We start from the raw sequence: 20,544 nt of genomic DNA, 5'->3' as shown, positions 1-20,544 counted from the left end.
CCAATCGAATCTTTTATCCGTCCTTGACTTCATCCTGCAAAATCCTGCAGGATTTATTTTTCAGAGTCAGGATTAACCATCATTAACAGAAATCTGACAATGTTTGTTTGCACCGTCAGTGATTACCACGCAGTGTTGTTAATCCGATCGAACTGTGTCGTCCTCAGTGCCACGTTCCTGCGTGGCTCCAGAACACACACATCTTCAGCTGGCCCAGAGACCGAGACGACATCTTGCGACGGCTCATGCGACTCGAGAAGTACAAACCTCCGCCCATCGGGGAGCTGCCCACCATCGTCTCCATCCCCATATAGTAAAAGAAGCGTGGGACGGTGTTGATGGTGGAGTGTTACACCTGCATCTTGAGCCATGAATGGCTTTCAACAGAAAGTGGACCCATTAGAACCAGGAATTGTAACCTTCTCGCTACTATTTATACCTTGGAACCTGTGTATAGAGTTTCTATGGTGTACATTTAACACTCTTTCACACCTGTGAGTCTGAATCAGAGAGGCAGAATAACTTTGGCTGAGGTGTGTGTGTGTGTGTGTATGGCTGAGAACGTCCTCTGAAAACTTTTCATTCGTTGTTTTAGAAATGCGGCGACTATTAAAGATCTCTGTGCGTAGAAATCACAAAGATCACAGCGAACACGGAGGCGGTGCGAAATAAACGATTCGATGATGAAATGTTTTAATCTAGTTATTCTGTCACATGTTGTGTGTGTGTTTTTATTTTCTCTGTCCACCGGCACAGATCTCCAGAACACATGGCTAACACATTCCTGCAGCGCTACAGCTCTGTCCTTCGGCTCAGGTCGCACCTCACGCCTCAGTCGAGCAGCTCGCGTCTACAAAAAATCCACTTCCTGTATTCGAGTGGAAACGCATTTCTCACGGCGCGTTCAATTTGTGGATTTTTAAACATTTCTATCGTCAAGAGTGCACACAAATCCACAAATAATTTAACTCCGCCCACCGTCTACTCGAGCTAAGCGTTTAACCGCCACGTCACGCTGACCAATCGTAGCACGTTCTCGCTCCAACCCATCGCGTTTGTTCCCGTCCTGATCGTAAAACCAGAGTCGTACTGCACCGAACGAAGGCTCTCCAACGTGGTCGATCAGGAGCAACGTCGACAGGAGGGTGGATCTAACTATCTAACAGCATCACTGGTACAACGTCTAAAAACGAAAACAAGCAGCGTTCTGGGTCAGAAATTGTTTATTTTAAGGAAATAGGTGTGTTTTCACCAGGGTTTCCTGCATCGCTACAGAATCCACGGTGAATCGTCTTTAAAGCTTTTGCATGGACTTGGTACTCCCCAGTACATATGTGATCTCCTTACCGCGTATACTGCCACAAGATCTCTTCGATCATCCAGTCAAATCCTCCTTTCAGTCCCTCGTTCACGTTTTAAAACCAAAGGTGACCGGGCTTTCTTGGAAGCTGCTCCCAGGCTCTGGAATAGTTTCCCTTTGCATGTTATTGGGGGTTGTGGATCAGGTGGTAGAGTGGGTTGTCCACTAATCGTAGTGTTGGCGGTTCGATTCCCGGCCCACGTGACTCCACATGCCGAAGTGACCTTGGGCAAGACACTGAACCCCAAGTTGCTCCTGATGGCAAGCTAGCACCTTGAATGGCATCTCTGCTACGATTGGTGTGTGAGTGTGTGAATGAGACACAGTGTTGTTGGAACCACTAAGGTTAAAAAAGCACTATATAGGTGCAGACCATTTACCGTTAGATCTTAGGGATGTCACGATACCAAAAATCTAGTAGTCGGTACCGATACCACCAAAAGTACACGATATAAAATTTAAAACTCCTGGTGGAGGACACCCTCCTCTGGCTCATACTGCCAAAGAGAGAGAGAGAGAGGGGGATATTTTAGTTATCAAACACCGTCTGACAATGACTAATAAAACCGTGCTAAGTGCTAATAACAAGTGCTAAGGTGCACTCCTAAACGCGCATACATACACACACACACACATCCCTTATACTCTGAATGCAAGCATTAGTTTAAATTGACTGATATGGTGTCAGGATAAAAAGATTTATTAAAAGCATGAACATGTGAATAATTATTAGTGACACGGGGCTACATTTATCTGACAGGACCCGGGCTGAACGGCGATGCACGGTGGAACATTAGGAGGAAGTTTATAACACTGCAATGCGTTAGCGTCGTTATCAAATAACCGGCTATCGCTAACATTACATGGAGCGTAACGTTAGCTGGTTTCACGGCCACGATGCGGCTGCCTCAAACAAACATAATACAGGACCGTCTTTCAGGTGCTTCACCAAATTCCAGCTGTTTCCTCGCTTTGTCTGAAATGATCGATCGCAGCGGTTGCACACCGGAAACCGATTCTACCTTTCCTCTCAACGAGTGGGGGCGGAGCTAAACTTGTCGCCGTCTTCTGTAGTTTTTCCCGTGTGCTTGTAGGCGTTCTTCTTCTTCTTCACCACTTGTGGACCGACTAAAACACTTGCGCGTATTTGCTGCCACCATCAGGTCCGGAAGAATCGCAACCTTGGTACCTTCATTACCAACAGTACCTACGCTACTGCAGAAAAACAAGTACCGTCACGTTTTAAGAATGTTGGTACTGACGTATCGGTTCTTGTGACATCCCTATTAGATCTTCCCCCTCTATTGCTTTGTTCAAATCTTCCCTGAAGACCCACTTTTATTTGCTATTTTTTTAATTCAGTCTGTAGAATTTTCATTTGTCCATTGGTATTTGTTACTATTAAACATTTGTCTTCAATCTGTTTTATATTGCTTGTACAGCACTTTGGTTTCAACTTTTAATTCAGTTAGTTGTATTTAGTTAATATTTGAGTGAAAGTTGTCTGTTTATACAAAAAAAAAAAAAGCGAACACGGTATAAAGAAGGCTGTAAGAAATGTTACAAGATTTCGCTTGAAGTCGAGAAAACACGGCATTATTCCGCTATTGTGTCTCCGATAAGTGAGGTCTCGCTAAGATATGTAATTTTAGTGCAATTTTGGACAAAGGTAGGTGAAAACTCCACTGACTAGGAAAATAACGGCTAGGTGCAAACCAAAGAAAAATGCGCAATAACCCATAATTATACCTGTAAATTACAGTATTCTTGCACTTGAATTACAATTCACCCACCCCTGAACATTGTATAGATGATTCAGCGTAAGTCATTATGTGAGTTTTGATAGCTTTTGTATTCAAAGTGTGGGAAAAACTGCTCGGCTTGCTGTCTTGCCAATGTGGAGCGGATAAGAAATCTGCTTGTTTTCTGCCTTCTCAGCCCCTTCTTTTCACTTCCTGGCTGATAGCATCTTGTAATGCTCTCCAAAAGAAAAAGAAAAAGACTATTATTCCCATGTCTGTTACGCACCAGTCCTGTCCCGTTCACTTGTCAACATCGTATGCCGGTAATGAGACAGACAACAAACTGATGTTTTCCATCAATGGAGGTTGTGTGTTGTGTTGTAAGGAGAGAAAACAGGTGTGTATATGTGTATTTTTATATAAAAATATATCATCCAAAATGACTCTAAGGCTCCCTGATGATTACCAGTAGTAGTAATAATAATATTAATAATATTAATGAGTAGTCGTAGTAGTAGTAATAATAGTTGTATTATTATTATTATTAGTAGTAGTAGTAGTAGTAATAGTATTATTATTATTAGTAGTAGTAGTAGTAGTAGTAGTAGTTGTATTATTATTATTATTAGTAGTAGTAGTAGTAGTAGTAATAGTATTATTATTATTATTATTAGTAGTAGTTTTATTATTATTATTATTATTATTATTATTATTATTATTATTAGTTGTAGTAGTAGTAGTTGTATTATGATTAGCAGTAGTAGTTGTATTATTAGTAGTAGTAGTAGTAGTAATAGTATTATTATTATTAGTAGTAGTAGTAGTAGTAGTTGTATTATTATTATTAGTAGTAGTAGTAGTAGTAGTAGTAATAGTATTATTATTATTATTATTAGTAGTAGTTTTATTATTATTATTATTATTATTATTATTATTATTATTATTATTAGTTGTAGTAGTAGTAGTTGTATTATGATTAGCAGTAGTAGTTGTATTATTATTATTAGTAGTAGTAGTTGTTGTTGTATTATTATTATTAGTAGTAGTAGTAGTTGTATTATTATTATTATTATTATTATTATTATTAGCAGTAGTAGTTGTATTATTATTATTATTATTAGTAGTAGTAGTAGTAATAGTAGTTGTATTATTATTATTATTATTATTATTATTATTATTATTAGCAGTAGTAGTTGTATTATTATTATTATTATTAGTAGTAGTAGTAATAGTAGTTGTATTATTATTATTATTATTATTATTATTATTATTATTATTAGCAGTAGTAGTTGTATTATTATTATTAGTAGTAGTAGTAGTAGTAGTAATAGTAGTTGTATTATTATTATTATTATTATTATTATTATTATTAGTTGTATTAGTAGTAGTAGTAGTAGTAGTAGTAGTAGTTGTATTATTATTAGTAGTAGTATTAGTATTAGTAGTAGTAATAGTAGTTGTATTATTATTATTATTATTATTGTTATTATTATTAGTTGTATTAGTAGTAGTAGTAGTAGTAGTAGTAGTAGTAGTATCCAAAAAAAATGTCATGACCACTGCTGAAGTGGAGCTTGGCTTTTTTTAAAATAAACATCACCGTGGAAAAAATCTGGTATTAACAAGGGAAGTCTTACCAAATGAAATAAAGTGGAGAGGCTGTTACACATGACTCATGTTATAAGCTACTGTCTAATGAATTTTATGAGTAACCTGTAATGGGCAATTGAGAATAAAAAACATAGTCATCCAGCACACAGTCCAGCAAAATCTCCAGCCAGCTGCATCTCAGAACACGCAAAACACCTGAAACTCGCCCCAAAAATCTGCCATTAGAAAACGGAGACGCATTTCAAACGTACAGACGTTATCCATTCCATAATCCCACTTTCCCTCTCACTACATCTATATTCCTTATCCAGAGCGACTTCCATTTATCTCATTTATACAACTGAGCAGTTGAGGGTTAAGGGCCTTGCCCAAGGGCCCAACAGTGGTAGCTTGGCAGTGCTGGAGCTTGACCTCATGACCTTGTGATCAGTAACCCAGCGCTTTTAACCACTGAGCCACCACGTCCCTCTATATAATCTCTATACAGCTGAAAGTGTGCAGACACCTGACCATCACGCTTGTATTTCTTTGTTGAATATTCCAGATTTATTCTTTCTTTACTCTTATAATGCGCTCTACTCTTCTGGAAAGGCTTCCCACTAGATTTTAGGGCGTGGCTGTGTGGATTTGTGTTAAGTGCATTACTGAAGTTCATCCCAAAAGTGTTCAGTGGGGTTGAGGTCCGGGCTCTGTGCGGAAAACTCGAATTCTTCCACCTTCTTACCTTAACACAGCATGTCTTCATGGAGCTCGCTGTTGTGCACAGGGGCGTCGTCATGCTGGAACAGGTTCCGGGACTTCTTAGTTCCAGTGAAGGGGAATTGTAAAACTACAGCGTACAAAGATGTTCTAGACAGTTGTGTGCTTCCAGGTTTGTGGCAACAGTTTGGTGAAGAAGAAGCATATATGAGTGTGATGTTCAGGTGTCTACATCCTTTTGTGTATAATTTCCAATAGAAATGGTTCTGTACACTATAGACACACTTTCTGCACTTACACTTTGCCTTTGCCCCATGGACTTTTATTAGTTGCAGTTCCCATTTTGACCACTAGGTGCAATAATAACTCTGTTATTTAAATTGTGATGAAGAAGAATTCCTCCCCTGCAGGTGTCTAACAAGGAACTCATTTCCCCAGCTGTGTGTTCTCGGGTCTGCCACGGGCAATCCTTACTTCTTCGAAGAACCTCTTAACGTATTCAGTAAAGGACGAGAAGCACTCCAAAACTCGGCTGAGTTACACACCGTGTCTCTAAACGTGCGCTCGTCTGCAGCATGCCGTTAGAACGGTGAATCACTTCTCCTGCAGCATGTCATTGCTCTTTAATGTGGAGCTTCGTTCAGGGTAGTTAATGGTACTTAGCTTTGTAAGAAGGGTTCTACTTAAAAGAAGAAAACGTTTCCTTCCTCATTCATACGCAATTACTTCACGAAGCAAAGAACCCCACACTATTAAATAAGAGCGTTAGGGTCACATGTGGGAAAGAAGATTCAATCTAGAACCTTTAAAGGTTCCTTCTCTGGGGAACCATTTTGATTTGAGGATTTACATGATAAATAATAAAGAAAAAAATATATATATAAGCAGAGCCTTTATGGGAGCTATGTTGTTTTAAAAAAAAGACAAAACTTTGTAATAGGGTTTTTATTTTCTGAAGAAGAACGCTAGCATTTATTTATTTATGTATGTATGTATTTATTTATTTATTTATTTCGAAATATTCTTTAGGCAGGTAGAACCTTTTTTTCAAATTATAAACAAAACCAAATGCCACATTGTAAGGTTCTGCGTAACAAACGATGAACTAAATGTTAAACGGAGCTTTTAAGGGTTCTATATAAACCCTCCTGTATTCATGGTTTATTTATTTATTTATTTATTTATTTATTTAGAAAAAGTTCCAAGTAGAACCTCATTAGGAAGAGAGAACCCTCTTTTTCAAGATTTTTCAAGAACGCAACCAAATACTAAATCATTAGGCTCTTTCTTCACACACACACACACACACACACACACACACACACATTTAAATGCTTTAATAAATATGCCCTAAAATACAGAGTACTTAGGTTTTATGAACAGGTTCTACTTTTATTTAGACCCCTAAACAGAGAGTCCATGTAGAATCACTTTATACGAGTAGAAGCCATACACAATGAGAAAGAAGGTTCAATCAGGTGTCTGGTGTTTACTATAAAAACCCAGCTTTAAAATTTTTCTGAAACTACTGAGGACCGGACCTCGGTTTCCTCAGAGCTAGTTACGGTCAGGATTGTGAGAACCGTCCATCGAAGATAATTATTAATGCAGCTAATGAAAGGAAAACGTTCAGCTCTTTTAGTTTGTTCTAAAATAAACGTTTTCTTTCTTCCTAGTGAGGACCAGCCAGATGTCCCCACAAGTCCACACACACAAACACACACACACACACACCAGAACAGTGTTGCTGTGAGTCGGAGGAACAGCTGAAGGTTGATTCGATGTCTAATCACAGTGTGACCTCATTGTGAGGATGATTAGGCCTGCAATATCCTAAATGAAGTGGAACATTGTCATAAAGATGATGGGCTAAACGAGAAGCAATAAAATACTCCATAAAACTAACGTCATCACGTCCTACTCTCGCAATCCCATCTGCACAAATGAAACGTGACGCTACGTGCTGAATAATAGATTTATTTAAAGTATAACAGTGTTCTTTTTTATTTGTTTTTCTTTTAAATCCGGTGTATTGCGTATAATCCGACCCAAAGATGATTAAACAGACGTCCTCTAAGACCCGATGATTTCAGTGGCTACGGCGGATGTTTACCTTTGAAAATATGAACTCGAGGAGTTTTATCACGAAGGACGTGACGGCTATGTAAAATACTGACATTTCAGAAGCAGATCGTTTTGAAAAGTTATGTTGGTATGAAAAGGGATATAGTGGAGCACGTTTAATACTAACATGGAGCTATTTTAAGTAGAGTACTGCAAATATGGAGTAAAACATTTGCATTATATCAAATTGACCAATCTAAAAGAAACAAATCTTGAATGAGCTCGTTGTTGTTTTTGTTGTTGTTGTTCTGCAAATGAACCCAGAATTAAGTGTGTGCTGTAACTATAACTATAAATACAAAGGTTAAAAATGTGCATCCTTATCGCATGGCTTTTTCACTAATTAAATGAATTTGTTGTGTGATTTGTTTGTTTTTTTGGTGTTTTTATAAAGGGACATTGAATGCAGTAAATAAAAAGAAATTAATAAACAAACAAAAGCAACATTAGACATTTTCATGTTGGATTTTATGAATGAACACTGATTGCAATAAGTAAGTAAGTAAGTAAATAAATGATGATTGATTGTTTTTTGTTTTTTTTGATGTGGTTGGATTTGATAAGGTACAACGAATGCAATAAAATAAAATAAAAACCTAACTAACGAAATGTTTTTAATATGGTTGGAGTTTATAAAGGCAGACCGAATACCATAAATAACTCATAAATGAGTAAACAAACAAACAGATGGCTATAATAAATATTGGGGTTTTTTTTGTTACACGTTTAGATTATAATAATGGCAGACTGAATGCCGTAAATAAGCAAATAAATAAATAAATAAATCAGTCAATAAATGAATATTGTTGTTTTCAATGTGGTTTGATTTTTTTTTATAAAGGCAGACCAAATGCCATAAATGCCAAGCAAATGAGTCAACAAACAAATAAACAATTAAGTAAACAAACAGTTATAATAAATATTGGGGGTTTTTTTGTGCGTTTGGATTTTATAAAGGCAGACTAAGTGCCATAAATAAGCAAACGAGTCAACAAACAAATAAACAATTAAGTAAACAAACAGTTATAATAAATATTGGGGTTTTTTTTGTGCGTTTGGATTTTATAAAGGCAGACTAAGTGCCACAAATAAGCAAAATAAATAAATAAATAAATAAATAAATATTGTTGTTTTTAATGTTGTTTGATTTTATAAAGGCACAGGGAATACCATAAATAAGCAAACGAGTCAACAAACAAACAAACAATTAAGCAAACAAACAATTATAATAAATAATGTTTTTTTTGTGCGTTTGGATTTTATAAAGGCAGACTAAGTGCCATAAATAAGCAAATAAATAAATAGATAGATAAATAAATAAATAAATGATCTTTTATACTGAATGATATTTTTAGTAGAGTTATGAATCCGTTTGATTTAACCTTTAGACTTTCCCCCTACATAAAACAAACAAAAAACAAACAAACAACAGATTGATTGAATTTAGGCAGGTTTGCTGTTTCACCTCTAGGGTATGATGTCATACTTTCTGCAATCTGACCAAACGCACATGCCCTGTCGAAATAACACTCATGCTTATTTAATCGTTTATGAGCATTGCTAAATTGATAGATTTGTTGATTTACATGCACACATTACTGAGAATAAAATCCAGACTCATTATTAACCTGGTGCTCCACTAGAGGGCAATGTCACGCCAGATTATCCTGCCCTTGTCCCCGTCTCACTTCTGAATTGGAGGATTCACACGCTCTATTTTTACTCCTCTGAATAATTCAGGGCGCTATATGATCAGTGACACCCCGTCTCACTCACACCACCTCGCCTCGCCTCGCCTCGCCCCGGCTCCAGCACTCTGACTCTGCACTTGCATCATTTGATCTTTGATCTGAAGCCCAGCAACTGATACATCATAGAAATAATAATAAAAAGTATCAGCGCTATGAATAGTGTGTGCCGGGTCAGAGCATGACAGTGATGTATAATCCGTTACACACACTCTGACCTGGAAGATGTCGCGCCTCAGAAATGATGCCACACACTTCCCCGAGCAACATACTAATTATTCCTCCGCGCAGTGATGCGGTGATGCACGAGAGGCTGTGGCTTTCAGACTGAAGTTCGAACATCACTGAGGTTGTAATGATGTGACGGTGAGAATGAGAATAAAACACTCGTGGCGTGGTGTGAACCTCAAGGTGCTCGTGGTAAAAGCATCCTGTGGCTGCGCCGTACACCAGTCACTTCGGTGTGTATCAGGGGAGTGATGGTGTGTATGAAATTTCCGCCGAGATCCTCCGGCTTGCGAAAGGGCCGTTGCCATGGAAACGTCACAGTTCATCAAGGTTCGGAACAATAAAAAGGAGTTAAAAGTCTCGGCCGAAGCCACACTCTATACACACACACACACACACACACACACACACACACGATTATTGGCACCATTAATAAAAACGACCCCAAGCACACTTCCAAATGATCCCAGAAGTGATTCCAGGACAGAAAATCAGTAAGTCAGGATTTTAAACCCTACTAAAAACTGACACTGGAGGTCTGGCCTGAAAAAGGACGTGCACAAATGCTCACACTGTTATCCCCTCCAAATATTACATGTATGTAGGAGTGCCAATAATTTTGTATTTTCGCTACTTAAGAAAGCTTGCGGTCTGTGCTAAAATACACCACTGATGTGCATATACTGTATTTAAAGCTATTTGCATTTGGATATGCTATTTATTGTATTAAGGGTGGGTGCCAATACTTTTGGAAGGCACTGTAATTGCTCTGATGCCCCGATACCTTCAGCGTTTATTAATGAACTAATGAGCTAACGTTAACTAACATGTACATCTAATTGCTGATTGCTCTGAGCATTAAAAACACAGCGTATAGAAGGAATATAACACTCAGTGTTGTGCGAAAATAGGAAAATAATCAACCACGCAGAGTCACTGCAATTACAACTTCCCATATGAATATGAACTTCCCAGGAGGACTTGAAACATTGACAGAACATTGAAATCCACGACGCGATGAATTCATATTCAAGTTTACAAAGGTTAAGGTTAGGGTTAAGGACGGGGCCAGGCACCGAATTCTCATTCATATCAACTCTTTCATGCACAAAATGACTGAAAATCAAACAGGTTGTTCAGAAGGTTTCTGAAAATTGTATATGAATTTTACATTTCTCTATATTAAAAAAACAACAACAACAACAATAAATGGATTGTCCATGTGTAGGAACAACATGAATAAAAATCAAATCATGTATTATGAAATGAAATGTACAGTATATGAAACTTCAATTTAATTAACAAAAAAACCCCCACAAAAGCTACGTCTATTTGATCATATTTTAATAGATAAGTAGATATGCAGTAGCTATACAGCATATTTTAATTTATTTAGAGATTTTCCAATTGGCAGTGGTGGCTTGGTGGGGGCAGTGGTGGCTTGGTGGGGGGAAGCGGTGGCTTGGAGGAGGACAGTGGTGGCTTGGTGGGGGCAGTAGTGGCTTGGTGGGGGCAGTGGTGGCTTGGTGGGGGCAGTAGAGGCTTGGTGTGGGGAATGGTGGCTTGGTGGGGGCAGTGGTGGCTTGGTGGGTGACAGTGGTGGCTTGGTGGGGGCAGTAGTGGCTTGGTGGGGGCAGTGGTGGCTTGGTGGGGGCAGTAGAGGCTTGGTGTGGGGAATGGTGGCTTGGTGGGGGCAGTGGTGGCTTGGTGGGTGACAGTGGTGGCTTGGTGGGGGGAGTGGTGGCTTGGTGGGGGCAGTGGTGGCTTGGTGGGGGACAGTGGTGGCTTGGTGGGGGCAGTAGAGGCTTGGTGTGGGGAATGGTGGCTTGGTGGGGGCAGTGGTGGCTTGGTGGGTGACAGTGGTGGCTTGGTGGGGGGAGTGGTGGCTTGGTGGGGGCAGTGGTGGCTTGGAGGGGGACAGTGGTGGCTTGGTGGGGGCAGTGGTGGCTTGGAGGGGGACAGTGGTGGCTTGGTGGGGGCAGTGGTGGCTTGGAGGGGGACAGTGGTGGCTTGGCGGGGGGCAGTGGTGGCTTGGCGGTTAAGGCTCTGGGTTACTGATCCAAAGGTCAGGGGTTCAAGTCCCAGCACTGCCAAGCTGCCACTGTTGGGCCCTTGAGCAAGGCCCTTAACCCTCTCTGCTCCAGGGGGCGCTGTATCATGGCTGACCCTGCACTCTGACCCCAACTTCCTAACAAAGAATTTCACTCTGCTGCAATGTATATGTGATCAATAAAGACTCATTATTTAGTGTAGAACTCTGCCGTTGTCACGTCTCTCCTGTCCTTGTACATTAACTATTTAAATCTACTTGCTTATGGATTTCCGGAAACCTCCTTAGTGACATTTCACGTCGTTAAAAGCGCTACACAACTAAAATCGAAACCGAATCCGTAGATGTAGAAACGTTTCCACATCTTTGTGTCTAATCCAGCGTGATGGTAACAATCTCTCTTCATTTGTGAGTCTTTCTCCAGCCCGACTGTCAACAAAAGCCAGAAGAAACACTTGGCTGTTTGTCCACCGCTACAGGTCTTTTCCAAGAAAATGACTTTGTCTCCGGCATGAGCGTTGTGGGAACGACCTCCATTTCAAGCACTGTAGGGCACAATAAACTCTTAAATGAGACAGAAATCGAAGTAGTCATCTTCTGAGACCTCCAGTTCACCAAGACATTAGAGTGAACCTCGACAAATTGAAAGGAAAATAAATAAAAAAATAAATAAATAAGCCGCGCTGTCCGTTTCCCAGTGTAGCTGCAGTAAAAGCCCGAAGTTAGAGAGGAACGGGGAAATAACACATTAATCCTGAAACAACTGCACAGAGATGGGACTCTAACTGTGTGATGTAGCGAAACATTGCTCTTGTTTTAACCGAATATTTTCTTGCCTCACGGCGCCGTCATCTCACTTCAAGAGAAACGTTTAAATCCAATAAATATGCGAGGAATGATTCCGTTCGCAGATTTCCGAGCTACAAAACAGGAAATTTCCTGGAGCGCTAACTGGAGCTAAACGTACGTTCAAATGTAAGTCAGGGATGTAAAGCGACTGCATACTTTTAAACCATTTAAAAGTAGCACAGTGTACAATTTCAGTTGCACCCCAAACCCTAATCAACTTCAGCTCGTCAACTTAGCGTAGACTTCTCTACCAGTTCCTTCCCTGTTTACGGAGTGACGTCAAATCAACATGGCCGCTGAATCAAACTGAACAGCGTAACGTACCGCTCCTGTACTTTTAAATGAGTTTTGAGCGGTATTAGCTTCAGATCAGTTCGTATAGAGACACGGTACTGGGTTAAATCTAGAACGCTGACCTGATACTAATCACCGTTTTGAGAAAGTAATCGACAACAGAGTTATCGCTAACGTTAGCCGGCTAGATTGCTGCTAGCGCTGCTCTCTATTATCCTTTGTGCTGCAATTCCAGTCCAAAGTGTTCCTTGAATGTTTGAAGGTCACTACAGTAGAACAGAACCCTCGGTAGCCACTCAGGAGTGTAACTGAAAAAAAAGTGCAGTTAAAGTAGCTTTTTATGAACGTTACGTGCTCTGACAGAGCAAACAAACCACACTGGAGGCGGTCCATATTTTTTTTTCCCCCCTCACTTTGCACACTGTACGTTATTACCATTTACAAGGCGTGACAAATGGATCATGAAACTCCAACATCTGACTAGAAGAAACCAAAAACAACAAACAAAAAGAACACACCTCCTCGACTCCTTAAGGAATTCCTACTCGTAATACTCGGGACGGTTTCTTCAACCCCGAGTTCAGCAAGTGACGTCGAACCGACATGGCCGCTCACGGCATGAACAGTAAACACAGCAGCACTTCTTTACCTTTCAATGAGTTACACTGTGTATATGTATATGTCAATCAACATACAGACACATTTGCTTGTTAAATCGATAACACTGACTCTACAGCTCACGGTCGTATAATATATAACAGATATAATATATATCTGATACGCTGTGATTATAAGTCATGCATACTCTCCATGGTTTCACAATAGCCATGATGGACCAGTGCTCCAGTACTGCAGGTGGCGCTATTAACATTTCATGATCGTTTCCATGACTCCAGGGAGAAGGTTTCGCACTGCAAAGTGCTGACACCATAAACGATGGTCGAGTTATTGGATAAATGATTTGTTCCATGGGTTTTTTTTTGCTAAAGTACGCACCGAATTTTCTTTCTGAGTATATTGAGAAAGGGGGCGGAGTTAAGAGGTGTTGTAATCCGGGTCGCGCTATAGGTTAACGATAAGGTTTTCTCAGCTACACATATCGATACTTGTGCTGATATCATGGCTTAAACCATTGTTATTTGATCATATTCTAGATATTTTCCAGGTTATTTGTAAAATTAATGAATAATAAATAAATAAATAAATAAATAAACAAACAAACAAACAACTACTACATCTTTCATTGGCATTTCTACCATTTGATTTGCACAGCCTATCGTTTGACGGTGCCGAATATTGTTTTATTGTGACACAAAGGTTAATTAACAAAAAAGAAAAAGCAGAAGTTTGTTGTGAGCACAAGTATTCACCCCCTTGAGTCCATTCTTGGTGGAACCACCTTTGGCTGCAATTACAATTGCAGGTCTTCTGGGATGTGTCTCAAATTGGATCCTGATAGTTTTTGCTCATTCTTTTTGGCAAAATTGGTCGAGCTCTGTCAGATTGGATGGAAACTATTTTACTATTTATACAACAACGTTAAATGAATAAAAATAAATAAATAAATAAATGTGATTTCCAATGATGATACTGTAACAGATTTCCGATGATGGAAATCCACATGTGGGAGAAAAACGTAGCGCTCCTATTAAAATATGTAGGAAATGTGTTGTTTTTAATTTAATTTTAATTTTAAAAGAAGCGGTGTCTATTACGGGACAATACGATGCCTGTTTATCTTATTTATCTACCATGAAATGTGTGTGTTGAGAAGTAGGAGAGGATGAAAGCGTCCCAGGCAAGATCATTCCAAAGACCGATCCAAGAATAACATTAAAAAAACAAACAAACTATTTATAATGAATACATTTAAAATCAGAAAGAGTATACCATGTTCAAAGTATCAAAATTGTCCACATTACCCATCAGCCCCTGCGCCTAATTAGCACCTTTATTTACAGTCAGTCCTAGTCTCTGTGTCGCGTGCTACCCGTTTTCAGTCTGATGCTTATCTTGTGTTATTACCTCATGTTTATGCTTCTCGTCTTTTATTGTTTGTTTTTGTTCATTTTGAAATTCTTAATAAATTACCTGCACCTGCACCTGCCTCCGACTCCATTTTATGACCTTTGCTGAAGTTTACTTTGGAACCTTTTTGTCACGTTTGTACAATATGTCTACTTTGTGTCTGCTTCAATTTTCAATTCAGTTTTATTTGATCTGTATAGCACTTTTAACGATGGACGTCGTCTCAAAGCAGCTTTACAGAAACATATAAACACAGGATAGAGATTTTAAGTGTGTGAGTTTATCTCTATTGAGCGAGCCGGTGGTGACGGTGGTGAGGAAAAACTCCCTGAGACGATATGAGGAAGAAACCTTGAGAGGAACCGGACTCAGAAGGGAACCCGTCCTCATCTGGGTAACGACGGATAGTGTGAAAGTAAAGGAAAGTTCGTTATGGTTTGTATATGAAGTCTGTTTGTTGAACTAGTCCACTGCTCACTAAAGGAGACCTGAGTGTAAAACTGCATGTGGTAATTGCAGTCCCAAGGCCATCGCTGCAACCGTAGTCCCAGCAACCACAGCGAGAACGTCCATGTGGAATTGAGGTCCAAAACCATTTCCATGGTACTTCAAGCGGTACCGTCCTCAGCGATCTCCAGGCTGTAGCCTCCAGTTGATGAGAGCTCCATCCAGAGGTAGGGCGTCAGGATGGATCAGGCAGGTCCGGAGAGCAGAAAGGTTCAGGATCACACAGTCCGTTAACTTTATCCTATCCACCTGAAGTCTCTACACCTTCAGCAGCTGTGGAGAGAGTCTTCTTTCATTTCAACCTTTAGAGAACGTTTCCCTTCTGTGTCTTTTTTACTCTGAATCTGAATTAGTCTCCTATACAAGGAACTTCAGAAACAAGGTTCTACGACTATCTGTATTTGTGCACGTAAAGCGTAGTGCTAGGAATATTCATATCTGTATCAGGATTTAAAACCAAAAGTAGGCCTGGTCTAAACCTGGACTAAACCTCTAAGCTCCAGGACTGCTGGAAATAAGAAGTCAATTTTAGAAGTCAGTGCCGAAAAGCGATCTGCAGAACATAACTTTCAGCTAGTACAGTTCCTCAGTTACTTCACTTTATAATTGGTCTCAACCAGACACCCCGTGGAGTTGTCTGGCAGGGTTTCTATGAGCTACATCGAGATTGATAAATAAAAAGCTGTTCCAAATTTCAGGCCAGTCTATCCCGAAATACGGACAAAATATGGTTTCTCTATTCGTCGTCTTTGTCCTGCGAGCTCTCACGCCTTTAACGAGCATGAAATCTCCCACTCGCACAACTGCCTCATGTGGGATCTCATTACTGATGCACACCCCAGGTCTCAACCAGATGCCCTGTGAATCGTTCTAGCAACCTGGTTTTCAAAAAAAAACCAAAAAACCAAAAAAAAAAACCAATACAAAACCCCAAAAATACTGCACTTAGTATTTGTATCTGTATATTCATTGTGAGTAATGAATTCATATTAAGTTAAATCCCTAGTGTCTATTAGCTTCACAGTGCATACCTAAAATGGTAAATGGTCTGCACTTATATAGCACTTTTTTCAACCTTTGCGGTTCCAAAGCACTTTACACTGGTTTCTCATTCACCCTTTCACACACACACTCACGGTCGCAGAGCTGCCATACAAGGCGCTAACTTGCCATCGAGAGCAACTCGGGGTTCAGCGTCTTGCCCAAGGACACTTCGGTATGTGGAGTCACGTGGGCCGGGAATCGAACCGCTAACCCTACGATTAACGGATGATTAGTGGATCACCCGCTCTACAACCAGACCCACAGCCACCCACAATCTAATCCATCACACCAACTTCCCGTTTCGAAAGGAAACACGTCGACATACGGAATCAAATCGAGCCCCTTCCCGTGGGCTTTAAATAATAAACCTGGCTGATTTCCATTTCCTGTAAAAGCCTACTGCGGGTTTAATTACTCCACCGCCATCTGTATCCTTCTAGAGGACGACGTCACACTCGTACACAATCGCACGTCCGCGCTTTTGCCTCGCGGTGACCTCGTTGCTCTGCAGAGCCGGGCTGAATCTGAGGGGGAAAGAAGAAAGAAGAAGATGGATTAGTTCTCGGCTGTACATGCCGGGTCCTGGGGCGTCCGTGTAAGAACGCGGGTCCGACACCGCCCACTCCGTCTGGCCGGATCAAAGGGCGTCTCGCTCGTGACGTTGCTTGACTTCGGAGAAAGAAAAGGTGTCTGCGAGGTTCTCTTCGCTCTGAAATATTGATCATCTCGACTGCAGAGTGCTTCCTCGTCTCTAACACTATTATCCTGCATGAAAAGAAGCAGCACGATGGCACCAGACAGCGTCTCACCTTTAGTACGTCTTCCTCTATAAAAACACGTAGCACAGATTCGGAGACTCGTATCGATCCCAAAACCCGTCGATCCTTCTTTAAGTCCTCTTGTAAACAGGGTTTGAAGCAATTAGCGACACAATTTTCTACATTTTTCTCGAGAAGATCTGGGATTAAATAGAAACACCATCCTGAAACGGCGGAGATATGTTTCTACTGAAACATTTGGGATGTGTTTAGCGATTCTGGTGCTAATCTGTTGCTCGGTGTTGCTAGTATTATTCCTTTGACAGGTTGCTGTCATTGCTAGCAGAGTTACAGTGGTGTTTAATAGGAGGCGGGAAAAAAAAATTACAATCTCTGGCTTTTCAAAGCTTTGTCTTACAGGGAGCTGCTGAATTCCTGACAGAGAGAAACAGTGTGGTATTGGCTTTTTTTTTTTTTTCGCCTCATATGAACAAAACAGCATAAGTAAACAGAAAAAAACAAAACCCTCAAGCAGCTTCAACACACAAGCTCAGCAGGAGAACATCTTTTTCTCGCTGGAGCACCATCTCACACGCTCAGGCGTTCAGGAGCTTACTGTATGACATATAGCATACAGCATACGTCGACTCTGCCTAGCATTCACAGCCGGCTTTTCACCGCTTCCTGCTGTTGCTTTCTGTATCAGTGCTATCGGTAACCATGTACAGCCTGAGTCGAAGGTGATTCCTGCGTCTCAGCTCCATTTTCCAGCGTGGAGACACGTCCTTCTGGTAGATCAGCTATGGAATAAGGCAGCGTGTATAAACGCTGGGATTTGAGAATGCTTGGTAATTTGCATATACTAATGACAAAACTGTCTACACTGCTCACTGACATTAAGAGCTCATGTGCTTTAGGCCAAGCAGGATACCTCCGATGTATTCGACTCGTTCTGTCAACTGCGCTATTTATCATTTCTCGTAATAAACGATGTGATTTTCTCGTTAGAAACCAAGATGCTTTTCTCATAATAATGTTACAATGACATGTTTTCTCATAATAATGAAATGAGATGCGTTTCTTGTAATAATGAGATATTGAGATGGGTTTTTTTGTAATAATGAGATATTTTTCTTGTAATAACAGAAGATGTTGAGATGTTTCCAAGAGATGGTTTTCTCATAACAACGAGATGTTTTCTTGTTATGGTGAGATGGTTTTCTCATAACAACGAGATGTTTTTTCATAATTAAGAGATGGTTTTCTCATAACAATGAGATGTTTTCTCATGATAACGAGATGTTTTCTCATAATTAAGAGATGGTTTTCTCATAATAACAAGACGTTTTCTCATAATAACGAGATGTTTTCTCATAATAACGATACGTTTTCTCATGATAACGAGATGTTTTCTCATAATAACGAGATGGTTTTCTCATAATAACAAGACGTTTTCTCATAATAACGAGATGTTTTCTCATAATAACGAGATGGTTTTCTCATAATAACGATACGTTTTCTCATGATAACGAGATGTTTTCTCATGATAACGAGATGTTTTCTCTTAATAACAAGATGTTTTCTCATGATAACGATACGTTTTCTCTTGATAACGAGATGTTTTCTCATGATAACGATACGTTTTCTCTTGATAACGAGATGTTTTCTCATAATAACGAGATGTTTTCTCTTAATAACGAGATGTTTTCTCTTAATAACAAGATGTTTTCTCATAATAACGAGATGTTTTCTCATGATAACGATACGTTTTCTCTTAATAACAAGATGTTTTCTCATAATAACGAGATGTTTTCTCTTAATAACGAGATGTTTTCTCTTAATAACGAGATGTTTTCTCATGATAACGATACGTTTTCTCTTGATAACGAGATGTTTTCTCTTAATAACGAGATGTTTTCTCATAATAACGAGATGTTTTCTCATGATAACGATACGTTTTCTCTTAATAACGAGACATTTTCTCTTAATAACGAGATGTTTTCTCATAATAACGAGATGTTTTCTCTTAATAACGAGATGTTTTCTCATAATTAAGAGATGGTTTTCTCATAATAACGAGACGTTTTCTCATAATAACAAGATGTTTTCTCATAATAACGAGATGTTTTCTCATGATAACGAGATATTTTCTCTTAATAATGAGATGTTTTCTCATGATAACGATACGTTTTCTCTTGATAACGAGATGTTTTCTCTTAATAACGAGATGTTTTCTCATAATAATGAGATGTTTTCTCTTGATAACGAGATGTTTTCTCATGATAACGATACGTTTTCTCTTAATAACGAGACGTTTTCTCATGATAACGAGATGTTTTCTCATAATTAAGAGATGGTTTTCTCATAATAACGAGATGTTTTCTCATAATAACAAGATGTTTTCTCTTAATAACGAGATGTTTTCTCATAATAACGAGATGTTTTCTCTTAATAACGAGATGTTTTCTCATGATAACGAGATGTTTTCTCATGATAACGAGATGTTTTCTTGATATGACGAGATGGTTTTCTTATAAAAGATGCTTTCTCATAATAATGAGATGTTCAAGATGCTTTTTTGGCTTCAAAACAGCATGCTCTACAGAAACTGCTCTTGTGGTTTTTAGTGAAAATCCTTGTGTTGCTAGATCCTTGCATAGATCAGTGACATTTCAGCAGTCTTCAACATATTTAATCACAAGACTTGTGGAATTCATGACAGAGCGTGGCAATGGTTTGCTTCCTGCCTGGAAGGATGGTCATATCAGGTGACATGCAGACTCTACACTGGTGTCCCAAAAGGCTTGGTGCTGGGTCCTCTCCTGTTTATACCCGCTCTCTTGGGTTTTCATAGCACTGCTATGCTGATGACATGCAACTCATCCTCCATGTTCCTCCATCAGACACTCACATTTCAGTATGGATCTCAGCATGTCTGGCAGACATTTCATCATGGATGGCAGCTCATCATGGACATGTATCTCCATGTCAGGATCCTGTGATCTCCCTCACTGCATGCAACTTTGGTGGCATTGCTAAACAAACACGGCCATGCCAATTTCTCGTCTGCAACAGCAGGAGGATCTTGTCATTTCTATTCACCCAGGCCACTTGTTCGTTCCCTTGTCATTTCGAGGGTGGACTACTGCAACTCGCTCCTGGCAGGTCTTCCACTGCAAACCATCTGACCTCTGCAACTGATTTAGAATGCAGCTGCAAACTTGTTTTCAACCCCCCCAAGTTCTCCCACACCATCCTACTGCTACGCTCCCTCCACTGGCTTCCTGTAGCTGCCCACATCAGATTTAAAACATTGATGCTTGCCTACAAAGCCAAAAACAGATCTGCACCCACTTACCAAAGCTCTTATCACACCCCACACTGCACCACGCTCTCTCCGATCTTCTAGTGCTGCTCGGTTGGACCCACCATCTTTCAGGGTACAAGGAAGGCATGCATCAAGGCTGTTCTTGGTTCTGGAACCTAGGTGCTGGAACTTCCC

At 39.8% G+C, this 20,544-nt stretch overlaps 1 protein-coding gene across 3 annotated transcripts in view; it reads left to right on the top strand.

Annotated features, from left to right (window-relative positions):
• traf3ip2l (TRAF3 interacting protein 2-like) overlaps positions 1–689 on the top strand; it is a 15,609-nt gene extending 14,920 nt beyond the window's left edge. For all 3 annotated transcript variants that reach the window (XM_053636672.1, XM_053636673.1, XM_053636674.1), the window contains one exon: positions 168–689. In XM_053636672.1, the coding sequence (XP_053492647.1) occupies positions 168–314 (147 nt within the window). In that variant the 3' untranslated portion in view covers positions 315–689. The remainder of the gene's footprint in view (positions 1–167) is intronic.
• Positions 690–20,544: the final 19,855 nt, after the last annotated feature.

Source organism: Ictalurus furcatus, chromosome 11, assembly GCF_023375685.1.
Source record: "Ictalurus furcatus strain D&B chromosome 11, Billie_1.0, whole genome shotgun sequence".
Taxonomy (NCBI): Eukaryota; Metazoa; Chordata; class Actinopteri; order Siluriformes; family Ictaluridae; genus Ictalurus; species Ictalurus furcatus.
The sequence above is the reverse complement of the archived record's forward strand: the minus strand, read 5'-3'. Positions and strand labels throughout refer to the sequence as shown.